The following is a 19,941-nucleotide window of genomic DNA, read 5'->3' on the forward strand; positions in this document are numbered from 1 at the left end:
ACAAGCATCTTTGGAGACAACTTTGTCCTCGTCAAGCCATGGATTTTCAGGGAAGCAGAGAAATGAAATGATAAAAAAGAAAATCATTACTCTTTAGCAAAACCACTATTTCTTAACCTTTTGGGAGTCATTGGACCTGTTTGAGAATTTGATGAAAACTTCGTACTAAGTCTCCAGAAAAGTATTGATTAGCACATATGACATTTCACATAGCGTATACATGTTTGTATTTTACTCACAGGCTTCTGAATCTCAGGCTAAGAACCAGTATTTTAAATGCTGTTACAGTAAGTCCTTATAGTAGGTCTCAAACATTTCAGACTTCTTTTTTTTGTTTCTTATTGTTCTTGTTTTTGAGATGGAGTCTCGCTCTGTTGCCTATGCTAGACTGCAGTGGTGCAATCTCAGCTCACTGCAACCTCCACCTCCCATGTTCAAGCGATTCTCCTGCCTCAGCCTCCTGAGTAACTGCAATTACAGGCATGTGCCATCATGCCTGGCGAATTTTTTGTGTTTTTAATAAAGACGGGGTTTCACCACATTGGTCAGAACTCCTGACCTCGTGATCTGCCTGCCTTAGCCTCCCAAAGTGCTGGGATTACAGGCGTGCACCACCACGCCCAGGTAATTTTTTGTATTTTTAGTAGAGTCGGGGTTTCACCATGTTGGCCAGGCTGGTCTTGAACTCCTGACCTCATGATCCACCCGCCTTGGCCTCCCAAAGTGCTGGGATTACAGGCATGAGCCACCGCACCGGCCCGTTTCAGACTTCTGAGCCATGGCAAGTTTGATTTCCTGATAGCTCTGCTCATGTGCTCTTCCATAGCCGCACTTAGCATAACTCATTTTAAGAGTTGGCATTAAACATTTTTTAACCTATATGCTATGCTTTGAATGTGTCCCCCAAATTTCATGTGTTGGAAATTTAATCCCAGTGCAACAGCGTTGGGAGCTGGGGCCTGATAAGAGGTGATTAGGTCCCGAGGGCTCTGCTCTCATGACTGGATTCATGTTGTTATCTTGGGAGTGGGTTAGTGATGAGACAGTGGACTTGTTATGACATTGAGTTCGACCCTCTCTTGCTCTCTTGTCCTTCCACCTTCCACCATGGGACTATGCAGCACAAAAGCCCTTGCCAGATGCAGGCCTCTTGACCTTGGAGTTCCCAGCCTCCAGAACTGCAAGAAATAAATCTGTTCTTATTCTGTTAATGCAGCACAAAATGGACTAAGACAGTAGATGTGAAAAATGTTTGAAGAACTTTACAACCGTCCTTTAAGGTCATACACAGGAAGGAGTCCCAAAGACGGTTAAAACAAAGTAGAAAACTGAGGCAAGTCCTGAGATAATTCAAGATAAAAATTACTTTTAATTGGCAGTTTTAGGGAAATATTCAAAATATTCTGGCAATATACAAAACTTTGAATGAACTGGCCCCTGGCCACCGCTCCCAGCTAACGTGGGCCACTGTTCTTTTCCTTACTAGGTTCCAGCCACACTGGCCACCCTCCTCTCCTACCTCTGTGCACATGTCTTGCTGATCCTTCTCCAGGGACGCGCTTTCTCTTCATGTGTTCCCAGCTGGCCCCCTCAAGGGATCCAGCCCTCTGCTCCTGGGACCCCTCCTTGGAGCCATCTTCCCTGACCTCTCCATCCAAAAGAGCACTGCTCTCTCATCACACTACCTCCATCTTGCTTTATTTTCTTCTTTGCATTTGTCACACAAATATCATGTTATAAATATAAATTTGGACATCTTATTCACCATGGAGTTTTTTGCATTGATTTTTATTTCTTAAAAATAATTGCATCAAAATATTATTTATCTTGATACACAGTGTTTTGGGCACTGCCTTACATTTTGCATTCCAGAAGAGCTCCTCTCCACCTCCTGCCTGGTTTTTTAAATCTCCCTCGACTGGAAAGAAAGCGCCATGCTCCAGAGCCTTTGTGTTTCCTGCAGCATCTCTAGTCATCAGCAAAGGCCTGAACAAGTAGGAGCTGCTCAATGACTATTTGAGAAATGAATGAATGAAAGGAAAAGGGTATTAGCAAGTAGCTTTGATTCACCTCCTTATAAGTGCACACACAAATGGGCAACTTTCAGAGGACTGGGGTGCATCCATAGGGAAAATATAACATTTTTAAAAAGACGTTTATAAAAAACATAGTTGCCACGAAACCACAAGCACAACTCCCCACCACTTGTCAAACTGGAAGATCTCTAACATGGGCTCTTCACCACTTCCAGCCTCCTGATGAAATTTGACTTAGTTGAGGTCGAGTTGCTACCACCACACCACCCACCATTTCCTCTTCCTTCCTTGGGAGGAAACCGTACAGAATTCTGGGCGTTAAGCAAAAATACTCAGCAAAAAGTTACCAAAAGCTAAGAAATTGTGTTTAATTTTATTTGAAAGTTTTTTTCAGAGGTAATCATCTTATTAATGAGTGGAAATTCGCCCTGGAATCACTGTTTCAAAAAAAGGAAGGAAACACATTTAGCTCACGGCAGCATTTTTCATTATTTTACACCCAAGCATTTTGTATTTTGTTGACAAAGGTCTTCAATTTGGATTCATCTCAGAAAAAAAAAAGGACTTTTCGTTACGTATTAGAACACGATGAAAGACTCACTTATGAACGACTAAGTTAAAGAATATAAAGCATTAGAACAGTGCTTTAGTAGCAATGTAGTAATAATTTAATAAATATATGCCACTGTTATTAAGCATAAAACATAATTTTATCCACTGCAATAAAAATTTATTGTTTGCCTCCTCACAATAATTGCTCCTCTTTTTAATTTTCTGTTTTTTGAAATGAAGTTGTACTCTGTCGTCCAGATTGGAGTGTAGTGGTGTAATCATGGCTCACTGCAGCCTCGAATTCCTGAGCTCAAGAGATCCTCCCACTATAACCTCCCGAGTAGCTGAGACTACAGGTGTGTACTATCAGGCTCAGCTAATTTTTTTGTATTTTTTTGTAGAGACAGCATCTTGCTTTGTTGCCCAGGCTGCTCTCAAACTCCAGGGCTCATGCAACCCTCCTGCCTTAGCCTCCCGAAGTGCTGGGATTTCAGGCATGAGCCACCAAGCCTGGCCTAATCTTTCCTTCTTCCAGCAATATTCCTGACTTTTGTTAGGGGATCCTGTCAGGACACAGTTCTCCATAGGTCTCTTGCCTTTCTGCACATATTCAGAGCAGAGGCACCAATGGCATTTTGTTGCGAACTGTCTTTTAAAGGATGTTGTCTAACCGTCTTCCAACAGCCTTGGAAGATAGAGATAATGTCTCCTTCCAGAGCAGAGGTCAGGTTTGTTTGGTATGCAATATATTAAAAATGAAGGCGAGGCACGATGGCTCACACCTGCAATCTCAGCAGTTTTGCAGGCTGAGGCAAGAGAATCGCTTGAGCCCAGGAGTTTGAGGCTGCAGTGAGCTATGTTCGCACCACTGTATTCCAGCCTGGGTGACAGAGCAAGACTCTGTCTAAATATGTGTGTGTGTATATATATAAAATACATATTATATATTATATGTCTCACATATATAACATCTATATTACATATCTAACATCTATATTGCATAGCTATAACATATATTACATATATAAATATGTATAAAGATGATGTCTCCCTCTGAGGCCAAGCCTGGTCAGATTTGCTCAGAGCCCTTTGTAAAAACTTGGGGATTCCTATGCTAAGGTTCCTTGGCTTTGACACAAACCTATGTGATCAGCATCCACCTGAGCCTGCCACTGCATCACCCCCTGGGACTTGGGGGTCATGGGAAATGATGTGAAGGTGAAGCAACGTTGCTTGTGATGCCAGGAGAAAGAGTCCTTTGTCTCCATGCACAAAAGAACGAACACTGCAGGCCTGACAAATATCCTTATGAAGGCCTGCCCGCGAGGTTGACCTTCGGTTGGTGCATGGAAACTTGGATTTTGGGAGGGTTCCCACCATTGCCAGAATTTATAAGAACGGCTCATTGTGCCTAAACTGTTGGTACAAACGTGATTCCTACTGAACACCCGCTTTCCTTCTGGGAGTCTGGAAATTTGGTACATGCCAGACAGAGGCTTCCCACCTGATCAGCCCCCAGTAAAACCCTGGCTGCTGAGGCTCTCATGAGCTTTCTTGGTTGACAACATTTCACACATGTTGGCACAAGTGTTGCTGGGGCGGATTAAGCGTGTCCTGTGTGACTCCACTGGGGGAAAACTCTCGGAAGCTTGTGCCTGGTCTCCCCTAGATTTCACCCCAGGTACCTCTTCCCCTTGCTGATCTTACTTTGCATCTGTTCAATATAGTAAGTCACAGCTGTGAGTATGACTCTATTCTGAGTCCTGTGAATTTTCCTAGGGACTCATTGGACCTGGAGGTGGTCTTGGGGACCACTGACATAGTCTCTGATCCCAGAATCTCATGTCTTCTGCCTGCATCCACGAAATGGTGACAGGCTAACTTGTTAATTTCAGAGATGAAACCTCAGGCCCATCACAATGCTTGAAAGACCAATCCCGTTACCTCTCAGGACATATGGGAGAGTGTGTGTGGGGTGGGTGGGAATTCCAGATCTAAATGAACCTCGGTGTTCCATGCCCTGCTTACCATGGAGCTTTCGGGAGCAGGCACCTGATCTAAGCCAATCCAAGCCTAATGAAGGTCTTTTCTTCTCCTCTGGCCAAGAATCAAGAAGAGTGTAACCTGGAAAAACCACCTTGCAATCATGGGGGTTAACCCAGAGCAAGTGGGACTGAGAAACTGGTCCTGGATGACACTGTTGGAGCCCCTGAAACCAGCCAGCCGTGCGGCTAGTTTGCCCCTGGATGATTTTAAGATCTATGAGTTAATAAATTTCCTTTACTGCTTAAGACAGATTGGATATGATTTTCTATCCCTTGTAAGAGGAGTCCTAACTGATGCAGATCATGGCTGTTCAAAGAATAGGCCCCCTGGAGGGCCTCTGTCCAATTGTAGAGAACTAAGCCTCACAAAGAAGGGATCCTTCTTTTAAGGACCCTGAGACTAACTCAATAAAAATATTGAGAATGTTGACAGTGTTGACATATTGAAAATATTGAACAATATTGAACACTGAAAATATTGAGCAAATATTGAAAATGTTGACAGTCTCCAGCAGTCAACATTTTACAAGCGCCTACCAAGGAAAGAGTAGCAGATAGCAGTAGGACTTGGTATCATTTCAGGTGACTTACAGCCTGGAGATGTTCTTCCAAGCTGTAGAGGTGTTTATGCGCCTGGGAGACCCAGACCTTCACTTAAAATGAAGTGATGATGTAACCATGGCAACGTGAGCTGAGGACTCAGCTACAAGGAAAGGAAGAGGAGGTGGTTTGAGTTGAGGGGATGTCCGCGCCACTTTCATATCTGTGCCCAATGATGAGCATCCTGTCCACACCACGCCTTCCTGTCTGCACCACCACAGGTGATAGCTTTGTTTTCCAGTACCAATCCGGTGCCTAAGAGCACGGCCTCTACCCCGTCTCCCTGCAGACTTCAGGGAGAAGCACTGGAATGACAAAAGTAAACATTGGAGGCTTCACTTGGGTGACAGAGACTTTTCCAAAAAAAAGAATGCTGCAAATGATGTTTAAAGTCATGATTGTATTTAATATTATTAGGATGATGCAAAGGCAGTTGTGGTTTTTGCCATTACTTTCCATGGCAAAAGCTGCAATTACTTTTGCACCAACCAATATACATTGTAACAGATTTGAGACAAAATATAAAAATTTTCAAACTGAGCAGAATTTATCAACCCAGAATCTGTAATGAATGAAATAAATTAATAGAGAACCCAACAGATCATGTTATGTTGTAAATATAACATCTATCTTTAGGTTAAAGTAACATAGCAAAAATATATATTTATGGGTGCAAGACACATACATAATTTGTACCAGTCTCACAGAACTAATTCAATTCAAAACAACAAAAAAACTTACTCTATTTTCTAATGAATGCAATAAAAATTAACCATTTCAAAACAATTTCTCTTGTGCTTCGCCAACTTACATTTTTCCTGGCACCTGCTATACTGTGTATGTATTTCTTCATCACTTTACTGTCTGACTCCCCTACTAGATTGTAGGTTCCAAGAGGGCAAGGCCTCTGCTACACTGTTATGTCTCCAGCACCTAGAACTTGGCATATAGTAGGCATTCAATAAATAAATGTTAAATGAGTGAATTTAAAACAGATACATGCCGGGAATGGTGGCTCACGCCTGTAATCCCAGCACTTTGGGAGGCCAAGGCGGGGGATGACCTGAGGTCAGGAGAACCAGACCAGCCTGGTTAACATGGTGAAAACCCATCTCTACTAAAAATACAAAAATTAGCTCTTCCTTTCTCTGCCATTGTGGTGTGTGCTTGACTCTGCTTCTTGCCATGTCTTCTCATAAGACTTTCAGGATTGTGATTCCTGACCAAGAAGCGAACACAAAATCGCCCCACTCCCCAGTAGATTTGGATGAAAACTGGTAATAAAAACAGGTACAACTCCAAAAGGAGACACTGGAGAAGAACCAAGCTGGGTCTATAAGGAATTGCACTTGAGACGGCACACACATTTATACTGTCTGAAGGTCACAATCATGTTGCCACATCAAGGTGAAAATGTCACCACTCTCTGGAGAGTTGTACATGTTTTATTGGGAATATATTTTTTCTCTCTGAATCTGTTATGAATGCATTGGTTGGCTGGGTTCAGTAATAAATATGTGAGACTTTTCATTAAAAAAAAAACAAATACAAAGATTAGCTGGGCATGGTGGTGCATGCCTGTAGTCCCAGCTACTCTGGAGGCTGAGGCAGGAGAAATGCTTCAACTCGGTAGGCAGACGTTGCAGTGAGCTGAGATGGCGCCACTGCCCTCCGGCCTGTGTGACAGAGTGAGACTGTGTCTCAAAAAACAAACAAACAAAACATGCACACATTTAATTAATCAACATAAAATATTATTTCTACGAAGTCACTTCAAGCTGATACTGCATACTCCATATATGCTAAACCTCACAAGGTCTTTACCTCATATCTGTCTCTCTTTCCTGACCCCCTGTGGGGTAAGTCAATGCCCCGGGGTTGCTTAGCCACTCGGTACTACCAGCTTTGGGTCTTTGGGTACCAGGTCTGTTTCAGCTGATCGGTGTATACCCCGGCTGGCTTTTCCCATAGGACAGAGTTGCACAAGTTGTGGGTGTGAAGCTGAGAGGTGAGCAGAGGAGGAAGGGAGGTAGAGAGTCCTCATCCCAATGTCCCTCTGAACTGCCGCGTGTGTCGCTCCAGCTTCTCAGCCTCCGCCTGGAGGTGCCCCAGCGCGGCAGGGCTGGGGTAGGTGAGCACGGCATTCTTAGTGGCCAGCGCTACGTCCTTGAGCAGGCTGCAGAGGTGACTGCTGCCGCGGAGGATCTCGTTGCGCACGTCCCTCTCCTGGGTCTCCGTGCACAGCGTGTCCACCAGCTTCTGGCCCACCGTGATGACCAGCTTGCTCTGAGTGATGATCTCCGTAGGCTGGCTGCTGCTGAGGCTGCCATGAAATGCACTGATGGCTTTGAAGAGCGCCCCAAAGTAGAGCCGGCAGTGTTCAGAGAGGCGGTGTTCCCTCTCAGGAGTCTGTTGACTCGAAGGCTGGGGTGTAAGAGGGCCAGGATTCTAACGAAGGAAAGGAAGAATATAGGTAGGAGACTCAATCAATGGGCTGTGGCTGTGTGTCCTTTCCTGTTTTGGCTAGATTTGCAAGACCTTTTATTTTTTTAAAGAAAGCATGGTTTGGTTTGGGAAGCCCAATACTGCAACAGTTATCTAACAAATTAATGTTTTCAAAGCACTGTAACATATAATATATACAATCTTATATTGTAATACATACATATAATTTTATTCAATCATCTCAATAAACCAACCATAAGAAACCCATTTTAAGAAACACATTGGCAATAACCATAACTTTTTTTTTTTTTTTTTTTTTGAGACAGAGTCTTGCTTTGTCTTCCAGGCTGGAGTGCAGTGGTATGATCTCGGCTCACTGCAACCTCTGCCTTCTGGGTTCAAGCAATTCTCCTGCCTCAGCCTCCTGAGTAGCTGGGTTTACAGGCACCTGCCACCATGCCCGGCTAATTTTTGTATTTTTAGTAGAGATAGGGTTTCACCATGTTGACCAGACTGGTTTTGAACTCCTGATCTCAAATGATCCGCCCACCTCAGCCTCCTAAAGTGCTGGGATTACAGGTGTGAACCACTGTACCCAGCTAAATTTTTAACTTTTAAAAATGCAGGAAAACTTGTTGGTGAGTTTTAAAATGTTCTCAAAGAACAGATTTAAAAACATTTAAAAATCCAAAAATCCTCTCTGATTTCAGTATCAGAGGTATACCAGAACCCCCAACATTTCCAGAAGAAACCAAAAACCCTGACCTATCTGCCTTAATATTATTATTGTTTTTTGCCTTGTTATTAAAATATTTATCATATTTGCTAATAAGGTTTCATCAACATTTTACATTCATGAATTTTATTCTGTGGAAAATGGAACTAACGTCTCCCAAATCCTATATACTCTCAGAGATTTTCAGTACCTAACTTAGTGGCCACAACTCCAGGTAACAATTGAAAGGTGAAGCGAGAAAAGACTGCCTCTGGCCATTCCATTAGCACATCAGAGATCTGGAGCTCTGGGTCTGAAACTCGCTTTCTTTCCATTAAATTTCACACTCTTGCATTTACCTATTATCTCAAAATTCACAGGCCGGAAGCATTTAGACAGATATGGCATAAAACTGATTTTTTTCAGGAGGGGGTTATGTCTCCAGGGGCCGGTAGGGTTGGAGGGGAAGTTAGACAAGGAGGAGGAAAGCATACTTCGAAGAAGCACATTCATTATTAGAATTGCATATTTGGAAAATGAAAACAATGATTGTCTTTGTCATAGAAAGTGAAGGCAAGATTGAGATGTCAGTTCAGATGAACTCTTGGAAGCAGGGAGTGTAAGAATGAAGCAGGTTGAGTGCAGTGGCCCACGCCTGAAATCCTAGCCCTTTGGGAGGCCGAGGCAGGAGGATCGCTTAACCCTAGGAGTTCGAGACTAGCCTTGGCGACATATGAAACTCTGTCTCTACCAAAAACAAAACAAAACAAAACAAAAATTAGCTGGGTATGGCGGTGTGGGCCTGTGGTCTCAGCTACTTGGGAGGCTGAGGTGGGAGAATCGATTGAACCTGGGTGGTGGAGGCTGCAGTGAGCCATGATCTCACCACTGCACTACAGCCTCAGCAATAGAGCAAAGCCCTGTCTCAAAAAAAAAAAAAAAAAGGAAGGTAGCTGGGCACGGTGACTCACACCTATAATCCCAGCACTTTGGGAGGCTGAGGCAGGAGGGTTACTTGAGGTCAGGAGTTCGAGATGAGCCTTGCCAATATGATGACTCTCGTCTCTACTAAAAACACAAAAATCAGCCAGGCATGGTGGTGCGCGCCTGTAGTCCCAGCTACTCGGGAGGCTGAGGCAGGAGAATCGCTTGAACCTGTGACACAGAGGTTGCAGCGAGCCGAGATCACGCCACTGCACTCCCACCTGGGTAACAGAGCGAGACTCCACCTCAAAAAAAAAAAAAAAAAAAAAAAAAGAAGAGCTTAGAAATAATGAGAAGTAATGAGGTAGACATCAGATTATGAGCATCGTAATTGAAAATATTAACTGTAGGGAGGTGAAAAATGTACTATGATTCTTAACTTGGGGTGCTGGAAATGTGTAGAGATAGTTTTGATTAGTGCATTGACTAGGGACTTCTATAGGCAGTGAGCGGGCAGGATTCTGGGATGCTGAATAGTTCATCCCACGCAACGGAGAACTGTCCACCCAGTGGCCAACGGTGCCATGGACCTCCACTGAGAAGTGCTGTCACTCTAAAGCGGGGGCTTTCTAAGTGAGGTCCTTGGACCAGAAGCATCAACATCACCTGCAAACTTGCTAGAAAATGCGCATTACTATGCTCCACCCCAGACCTACTAGATCAAAAATTCTGAGAGTGGGGCCCAGCCATGCAAGTTTTTTTTGTTTATTTGTTTTCTTGAGACAGAGTCTTGTTCTCGTTGCCCAGGTTGGAGTGCAGTGGCACGATCTCAGCTCACTGCAACCTCCGCTTTCCCGGTTCAAGCAATTCTCCTGCCTCAGCCTCCCGAGTAGCTGGGATTACAGGTGCCTGCCACCACACCCAGCTAATTTTTTGTGTTTTTAGATACAGGGTTTCACCATGTTGGCCAGGCTGATCTCGAACTCCTCACCTCAGGTGATCCACCCGCCTCAGCCTCCCAAAGTGGTGGGATTATAGGCACGAGCCACCGCGCCCGGCCAGCCATGTGAGTTTTAACAAACCTCATAGGTGATTGTGATACACTCAAATTTGAGAACCACTAATCTAAGGTGTACTTAATGTTGGACAAAATAGCATGACTGTTAGCAATATGGCAGGCCCAAAGACTAGTGTTTGGGGTTTGGTGACCTGAGCATCAGGAGGCCTGAATTCTTGTCCTAGGTTGCCTCTGAGAAGGTATGTGACCTTATCCTAGTCATTGGATATCCTTTTCTTCCACCCTCTACCCCATCTGCCCTATAACCTAAGTAAGTTTCCCAAGCTTCAGTTATTCAGGGACAGCCTTTACAACCTTTACAAGTTATACTCTTTCCATTTTCCTCTTAACTTCTACTGGCTTCATTCCTTTTCTTTAAATGGATCCATTGCTTTTACTTACATTAATTTAAAGGAAACTGTGAAAAATGGTAAATGGAAAACTACTGTCATTTACCACAAATAGAAGGAAACCAATAAAAATAAGTACAATGATAACATCTTTGACTTTTTTTTTTTAAAGGAAGAACATCAAGTGTAAAAGAGGTGTTGAAGATATATAAGCCCCAAATCAAGATTTGCTGTTGTAATCAGAAACATTAAATCAGAATGTCAAAGAGCAGTTGAGTCAGTCCTGTTTAGCCCGGTCAGTACCACTCACAACAACCTCGCAGAGCGCCTAGAGTCATTTCATTAATGGTTAATGCTTCACTTCCATTCCCTGGGGTTCGTTCATTAGACTCACTGATCTCCAGGACTCTCTTGCTAAAATAAAGGACAAAGAATCACAAAAACTAACTCTCGCCCATGTGGGTCATGGCTGTAATGTTGAGCTTTCCATAGCATGATGAGACGAATCTAGCAATAAAGCATATGAATCAGAAGCTTTAGAGAGTGAGTGCTACAGCTTACCATGGTTCCTAAGTCTTCGTTTTCATCTAACCTTTGTTCCAAGATAGGTTTCTCTTTCTTTTCTAAGTTAGGCAATGTCTGAAAAATACAATTCCTTCAAATTACCAAATTGAGTGGTGTTTTACACTACTGTGGAACTGTTTTAAGTTCACTTTAGACTTGGGCATTCTTTCTCATGTTTTCTGTTGATGGTTCTGCCTACTGATTCCTTTTCTCAACCAAAGGAGACTCTGGCTGCCCAAAGGCTGAATGTTGCCTATCAACATGGCCTGATATGATGACCCACACAGCTTTGTTAGCGTTATATATATGTGTATGTCAATTTTAAACATCTAAATTTCTAGAACGTGTTAAACCTCCTACACCACCAGGCATTTCAGCAGAACACAAAGGTTGGGGCCGAAAGCACCAAATTACCTCCTTGACACAGCCCCCAAGTGACTTCTGGGTTCACAGTCCCTGAACTGAAGCATCTTGCTCTATAATGTCTGAACTCATCCAGAAAAGTATTTCTTTCTGTCTTATCTTTTATTTGTTCTTGAGACAGAGTCCCGCTCTGTGGTCCAGGCTGAAGTGCAGTGGTGCAATCTCAGCTCACTGCAACCTCCGCCTCCTGGGTTCAAGTGATTCTCCCGCCTCAGCCTCCTGAGTAGCTGGGATTACAGGTGCATTCCACCATGCCCAGCTAATTTTTGTACTTTTAGTAGAGATGGGGTTTCACCATGTTGGCCAGGCTGATCTCAAACTCCTGACTTCAAGTGATCTGCTCGCCTTGGCCTCCCAAAGTACTGAGTTTACAGGGGTAAGCCACCATACCCCACCTCTTTTTTTTTTCTTTTCCTTTTTTAGAGACAAGCTCTTTCTCTGTCACCAAGGCGGAGGTGCAGTGGCGCCATCATAGCTCTTGGTTACCCCAAACTGCTGGTCTCAAGGGATACCCCTACTCAGCCCCCCAAGTGCATGAGCCACCACACTTGGATATTTAAAACTAAATTTTTTACAGCTGGGGTCTCACTCACTATGCTGCCCAGGCTGGTCTCAAACTCTTGCCTCAAGGAATGGATCTTCCTGTGTTGGCCTCCTAAAGTGTTGGAAATTACAGGCATGAGCCACCACACCCCGCCTCAGAAAAGTATTTCTAAGAGTAGCTAAAGTCTGGAGGCTGATCAGATGGTGAGCAATTTGAAAGAATGTTTCTACTTCCTCTTCCGTTGCTAAGAAACACACTGACAATGACTAAATTTATAACTTTCAAAAATGCAAGGAGACTTGGTGGTGAGGTTTTAAAAATCTACTCGAATAGTAGATTTTAAAGAAAGTTGAAAAATCTCTTTTAATTCTAATATCATGGTAAACTTGAACCCCAAAAGTTTTCGGAAGAAATCCAAATCAACTGACCTATCTGCCTATGCTGCCCTATCTTTATCTGACTTGTAATAAGATTTCATCAAGAATTTTACTTTCGGCTGGGCGTGGTGGCTCAAGCCTGTAATCCCAGCACTTTGGGAGGCCGAGACGGGCGGATCATGAGGTCAGAAGATCAAGACCATTCTGGCTAACACGGTGAAACCCCGTCTCTACTAAAAAATACAAAAAACTAGCCGGGTGAGGTGGCGGGCACCTGTAGTCCCAGCTACTCGGGAGGCTGAGGCAGGAGAATGGCGTAAACCCAGGAGGTGGAGCTTGCAGTGAGCTGAGATCGCGCCACTGCACTCCAGCCTGGGCGACAGAGCGAGACTCCGTCTCAAAAAAAAAAAAAAAGAATTTTACTTTCACAAATTTTATTTTCTGGAAGATGGAACCAGTGTATCCCCAAAGCCTATATACTATCAAAAGAATCTCAGCATCTTAGTAGCCACTGCTCGAGGTAACAATTGAAGCCCCTCTTTCGATCGCTTGGAACTCTCAACTCACCTGTTGACAGATATTTGCTCTATTTTTCTTTAACAGTTCAGAAGAGTGTTCATCTTCCCTTTGCTTAGTGGAAGGGGTACTCTTTTGGTGTGATTCAGTTTCTCTTTGGGGAGGCTGGATGCATTTGTCACACTTAAATTCTGCATTTGGGGTCAATTGCACGGTCTCTTCCTTTTCACAGTTCTGCTTAAAAAGGAGCCTTCCATTGGCAATGACAATGGAGGCAAACCTCTTGATGTCTTCTGGAAGCATCCGTGCCACCATGACAAACCTCTCAAGGTCATCTGGGCTGTTCTGGACATTGTCAGTCACAAGAACTTCCAGAGGCCAATTGCGATTATCCAAGCTTTCCTTTGTTTCAAGCAGGATGCGGTAGGAGTTAGAGATTGTCTGCATCTGGTCCCGAATTCTGTTCTGAAGGTTACTGTCAGTGAGGTTACAGGCAGTCCCATGGACTCCTCGGGCAAAATCCAGAAATTCTCTTACAGATTCTTCTATGTGCTCAGTGGACCTGTGGATTGCATCAATGTTGGCCTCCAGATAGTCTCGGAATCTCCACTTCCTGCTGACAAAGAGCATCAGGCCAGCAACAGAGCTGACCACCTTGTGCTGCAGAGACATCACTGTCTCCTTGGCCACATCCAGGTCCAAGGAGAGCTCCTTTGCTGACTCCTCCGAGGAAGAGCTGGAGGAGGAGTCGGTGGATGTGGTGGAGCACGAAGAAACGATGCTGGCTCTGCTGTCAGAACTGGAACCTGATAATCTGTCCAGTTCAGGAGATCGGGAAGCTGTCCGTCTGGAGAACCATGAGGAATTATGGCCCGTGGAATTCTCTGACACCTCCTTGGCTTTCGCCAGCTCCTTCCCAGCCTGAGAAACACTCGATATTGCTTTAGGGATGTCATAAATATTGGGCTTGGTGTTCTGCTGTTCCACTCGGGGAATCAGAAAGCTTGAAGGAACCTTGTAGCTGACATCTTCATCCAAAGGAAATGTGTCTCTGGGTACAAGAAAGCCATAAGAAGGAATTTCTGGAAGACTGAGTTTTTTCTGCATGGGCACATTGGTATTCAGTTGTGGAGTGAGGGACCTGGCTCTGCCACTTGGAGGACTGTGGAAAGTGGAGCCGGAACTGGGGAGAGCGTGGGGCCTTGATTCTTCTGCAAAGGTGGGGAGAGGCGTGTTTCTGACGCTGGCCTTTCCTGGAGACACTGGAGTGTCATAAACCCATTCCGATTTCTGAGGACTTGGTAATGTGCTGTAGCCGCCTTTTCTTAAGGTAGTCACTGATATCAGGGGAACACCCTGCCCCTGTGGAAGAACCACACATAGTTGCCCGGGTTAGTAGCTTTCAAAAGAAGGTACGAGTGTCTCGTTTAAATCTCATCGTCACTTCCCCGCTCAAGTTCCTTCAGTGGCTCCCCATTTCCACTCAAGGTCCTTCACAATTCTTTTGAGCCTCATTTCTTTCCACTTCCACCACGCTGACCCCACCTTGACTGCCACCATCTGCTTACAGGTCCAGCCACCCAAGCTGTTTACTTTTCCCTGAACTCAGAACACTGACTCGTGCCACTGTATTTCATTTTACCCAAACTGGTTTCTCTGCTCTAAAAGCCCTTGCAACCCTTTCTTTTCCATCCACCAAACTCCTATGCATCCCCCTGACACGGCTGAAATGCCAGCTTTCTTGTAAGATGTTCCCTAATGACCTTGGGTGTAAGCGTGTCTGTGGGACACATGTGGTAGAATCTGATTATAAACATAGATCACACAGATTTCAAATAAAGTCATTCGCCCAATACAGATAAAAGTGTACTGTATCACAGCACGCCCCTGAGGTCTGTCATAATAAGAAGCCATTACACAATTTTGCTCTGTGCCAGGCACTGTCCCAGGTCCTTTGCAGGATTATCTTTCTTAATACTCTCAGCCCATAAAAACAGAGAATTTAAAAGACTTATCCCAAACCACATAATTAGTTCTATTCCTGAACACAAACTCAATGAGAGGTTTTACCTCAAACGCAGTAAGGTCTCTGTTATGAGGAATTTGCATTCTAATTTTTGACCAAGCTAATAACATCTTCTTTTTTTTTTTTTTTTTTAACTTTTATATTTTAGTAGAGACAGGGTTTCACCATGTTGGCCAGGCTGGTCTTGAACTCCTGACCTCGAGTGATCCACCCACCTCAGCCTCCCAAAGTGCTGGGATTACAGGCGCCTGCTACCACGCCTGGCCAACATTTGTGTTTTTAGTAGAGATAGGGTTTCGCCATGTTGGCCAGGCTGGTCTCAAACTCCTGACCTCAGGTGATCCACTCACCTCAGTCTCTCAAAGTGCTGGGATTACAGGCTTGAGCCACTGCACCTGGCCCCAAGCTAATAACATTTCTGAGAGGATTTTTATGTGTTCATGACACCGCACCTTAGCACCTCTTCATACTTACGCTTGCTTGGCCGGCTGGGGGATGGAGTCCTGCCTTCTTGGGGCTAGCTGGTATGTCGTATAGCTGCTGCTTCTCTGGCTCCTGGGGAAAGACCACAAAGGCAGACCACTTGACTGTTTCTTTCCCAATGGCTACACATCATGAACGCTGCCTATTCCAGTGTTTTTTCCCAAAGGAAGACACAAATTCCCGAAGACTTTTTGGTGCTTTTGGTCATGATGCTCTACTGGTGGAAATCTAGGTGACGGGTCCCCAACCTTCCTCGTCTGAGGCAGTGCAGGGGACATTACAGTCCTAAGTTCTTCTCATAACAGGGTATACATTCAACATTGGACTTTGTGCTTTAAGAAGAGACTTCTCGGCTGGGCGCAGTGGCTCACGCCTATAATCCCAACACTTGGGGAGGCTGAGGCGGGCGGATCACCTGAGGTCGGGAGTTCGAGACCAGCCTGGCCAACATGGTGAAACCCTGTCTCTACTAAAATATAAAAGTTAAAAAAAAAAAAAAAAAGATGTTACTAGCTCGGTCAAAAATGAGCCTGGCCAACATGGAGAAACGCTGTCTCTGTTGAAAATACAAAATTAGCCTGGCGCGGTGGCACATGCCTGTAATCCCAGCTACTCGGGAAGCTGAGGCAGGTGAATTGCTTGAACCCGGGAGGTGGAGGTTGCGGTAGGCCGAGATCGCACCATTGCACTCCAGCCTGGGCAACAGGAGCGAAACTCGGTCTCAAAAAAAAAGACTTCTCAACCAAAGGTTGCAGGGGGAGGGGGGGCGCGGGGCAGGGGCAACAGAGCCTAATTTAAGCAGTTGCCTAAATTAAAAATGGTAATTTATCTTAAGTTCATCTCAAAATTAAGCCAGCGGATAAATGAGATTGAGACCCAGTATGTCTTCTTTCTTTTTCTCAGTAGAAATTTTCCTGTGTTTATCACTCATATGTATTCTGCAAATATTTAACGAGTGCCCACTAATGACCAGACACTAAGCTGGATGACACTGCACATCACGAGAGCAATAGAAACAGGGTGTGAGAGACTCATTTGATAAATGTGCATCTTAGCAATGACCTAAGTGCCAGGCATGGTGCTTCCTAAAAATCTGATTGTCACTCCCCTGCTCAAACTTGTTCAGTGGCTTGAGATATGTATATAACATATTATATATATAACGTGTACAGTAATTACAAAACATATATATTAGGATACAAAAAACAGGTTACAAATTCCAAAGCAAGGCAAGAGAGCACCAAAACAGGTTTTGCAAATAAAGAGAGAAACAGTTGGACACTGGAAGGTTTCTTTAGAGGGAGTTGGGCTATGAGTCTCCTGAGGGCTCTCCTCGGCTGGGAAATGGGGTGCAGTGTAGTGGGGGTTGCCTTTCACTCCCCAAAAACAAACCACCAAGTGCTCCCATGGGATCATTCAATGACTTGAGTTGTCTCCCCTGAGCTTGGGGTCACAGTGGACGGGGGCTGACTCTGGCTTGGGAAAGGTGAAGAGAGAGGATGGCAGTCATGCCCTGGATGGCCAGTTCTCAGGGTCAGAGTGGCACCGTGCTGTGGTTGGCCTGTTCTCAGGGTCAGGACCGGGGGAGGAGAGCAAAGCAGTTACCTTGGGCACAACATTAAGAGGGCACCAAAAAAACTCAGTCATCAAGGTAAACACTATTTAAAATGCAATATTTTAAAAAATCATAATGCAAAAAAAATCATGAGCAAAATGTCACACTTTTACATAAAGACAGGGTCTAGTGGGGCTGGGATTAGGGCAAGGTGAGTGAAGTGAGTCATACAAGTGTGTCTTCATTGATAACTTTTGTTTTTTTTTTTTTGAGACAGAGTCTCACTCTGTGGCCCAGGCTGGAGTGCAGTGGCCAGATCTCAGCTCACTGCAAGCTCCGCCTCCCGGGTTCACGCCATTCTCCTGCCTTCAGCCTCCCATGTAGCTGGGATTACAGGTGCCTGCCACCATGTCCAGCTAATTTTTGTATTTTTAGTAGAGAAAGGGTTTCGCCATGTTGGCCAGGCTGGTCTCAAACTCATCTGACCTCAGATGATCCTCCCGCCTCAGCCTCCCAAAGTGCTCAGATTACAGGCGTGAGCCCCCGCGCCCGACCCATTGATAACTTTTGCACCCAAAGCAAGCGCCTGTGTTCCTGGAGTCTATCATGGCAAAGGGAGCTTGTGTGTTTGTCATGGACCGGGCATGGCTCACACAAGAGCTGGAGCAAGAGCCAGGGAGGAATGGCTCGGGGAATCTCAGGAGGATGTGGCTGGATGTGGAGGATGTGACCTGCTTGCCCCAGAGCTAAGGGGGGAGCCAGCAGCCAGAGGAGGCGCATTTGTCTACTTGGAGGGACTTGCAGGTAAGAGATGCTCAGCAAGGAGGTGAGGGGTAGGAGGTGGGGGGCAGAGGACATGGCACTTACACGAATGCCCCAGAAGAGAAAGAATCAGCTTGCCACACTGGCCACTGCTATTAGCACCCCTGCCAACAGAACCAGGTGAGCAGGGCCTTTCTCCCTGCCTGCCTCTTGCAGCCCTGCAGGAGTCTGAGACCATCCAGTGAGTGAGAAAGGGTAGAAAACTGAGATGGTGAAACAGCAGATAACTTAGGCAGTCCCTGGAGCCCAGCCCAGCAGGCAGGCCCAAGCCGGGCAGCAGGAGCTTTGGCTTTAAATGAACTAGAAAGTTTGATTATTGCCTAGACAATTAAAGTCCTCAACTGACCTGGCGAGGCTAAAGTGACCTTTTTTCAAATTTTTGATTTTTTTTTTTTCAGACACAGTCTTGCTCTGTCATCCAGATTGGAATGCAGTGGTGTGATCTCGGCTCATTGTAACCTCCACCTCCCGGGTTCAAATGATTCTCCCGCCTCAGCCTCCCTACTAGCTGGGACTACAGGCATGAACCACCATGCCCAGCTAATTTTTGTATTTTTAGGAGAAACGGGGTTTCACCATGTTGATGAGCTGGTCTCGAACTCCTAGCCTCAAGTGATCCTCCCGCCTTGGCCTCCCAAAGTGCTGGGATTATAGTCGTGAGCTGCTGCGCCTGGCCGCAAGTGACTTATTACCTGTGAGTGTCCAGGAAGTCACAGAGCCTGCTTGGAATTCTATTTGGACAGGAACTGTTGTTCTAAATCCTGGCTTCATAGTACAATCACCTGAGAGCTTCTAAAAATCCCGATGTTTGGGCCCCACCTAGACCTGATTCCACAGTCTCTGGGGTTGGGGCACAGGCACCAGGACAGCTAAAGCTCTCAGATGCTTTCGCATACAACAGAGGTTGGGAGCTACTGATCTCAATAGCAGATGGGTGGGGAGAACGCCACTGCAGAGCATTTGGGTGGGCTAAGAAAGGAGCAAAGCTATTTTTTGATCACATGAAGCATGTCTTACAAATTTGGTGTTCCACTTATATAAAAACAAGTTAAAAAAAAAAACAACTAAAATTTCTTTCCCCAGAGATAATCAATGTTAAGATAATCAATGATAATCCATGTTAAGACTGTGGTGCATATCCTTCAAAACATCATTTTAAAAAATGTGTGTGTGTATATGTACACACATACATACATTAAATATCTACTATAAATAATAGCTGGGCATGGTGGCTTATGCCCATAATCCCAGCACTTTGGAAGGCTGAGATGGGGGGATTGCTTGAGGCCAGGAGTTCGAGACCAGCCTGGTCAACATAGCAAGACCCCATCTCAAAAAGAAAGAGAAAAAACAGTCTATTATAAATGAAAAGCAAAAATTTCAAAATATTCGGAACTCAAGTAGTCACAATGTTTTCTAGAGCAGGACTGGGCTCCATGGGTAAAAAGGAGGTTATGAAGTTGGCCTCTGAGTGGTGATGTGAATTCTGGAGGCTGAGCCCCTGGCCTCCATGGTAATGCTGAAATGCAATGTGGGTGTGAGGTCAAGAACCCCAGACTCTGGGCGCAGAGGTCTGGGTGATGCGGGGCCCCAGAACAAGGCTCACCTTCAGGACCACGGGGCCCCGGTGCTGGGTAGGCACATCGTACACCTGGGAAGGCAGAGTCGGCAGTGAGGCCCGGGTAGGTCTGGGAAGCGTGATGATGGCCTTGGAGAGAAAGGAGGAGAGCAGAGGAAAAGGAAATGTCACTCTGATGATCACAATCAGGTTCAAAGTCATCTCCCCAAAAGCAGAGACAGCTGGGTGGACACTGCTGAGGGAGTCACCTGGCACCCCCGATGGCAGGCTCTTCACTCTCAAGACAGCAGGGTACGGGTGGGAGGCTCCCTGGTGGAGGCAGCCTTCC

General features: G+C 45.2%; 1 protein-coding gene across 3 annotated transcripts in view; it reads right to left on the reverse strand.

The window, feature by feature from the left end:
• Positions 1-6,659: 6,659 nt before the first annotated feature.
• The window catches only part of CASS4 (Cas scaffold protein family member 4), a 47,123-nt gene continuing 33,841 nt past the window's right edge, over positions 6,660-19,941 (reverse strand). For 2 of the 3 annotated variants that reach the window (XM_025398659.1, XM_025398660.1), the window contains exons 3-6: positions 19,641-19,742; positions 15,649-15,729; positions 13,200-14,510; positions 6,660-7,681 (exon numbers count right to left, since the gene is read on the reverse strand). In XM_025398659.1, the coding sequence (XP_025254444.1) occupies positions 7,274-7,681; positions 13,200-14,510; positions 15,649-15,729; positions 19,641-19,742 (1,902 nt within the window). In that variant the 3' untranslated portion in view covers positions 6,660-7,273. The remainder of the gene's footprint in view (positions 7,682-13,199; positions 14,511-15,648; positions 15,730-19,640; positions 19,743-19,941) is intronic. The other variant, XM_025398662.1, reaches the window with a different exon arrangement.

The sequence above is a fragment of the Theropithecus gelada genome, chromosome 10 (assembly GCF_003255815.1).
Source record: "Theropithecus gelada isolate Dixy chromosome 10, Tgel_1.0, whole genome shotgun sequence".
NCBI classification, from domain to species: Eukaryota; Metazoa; Chordata; class Mammalia; order Primates; family Cercopithecidae; genus Theropithecus; species Theropithecus gelada.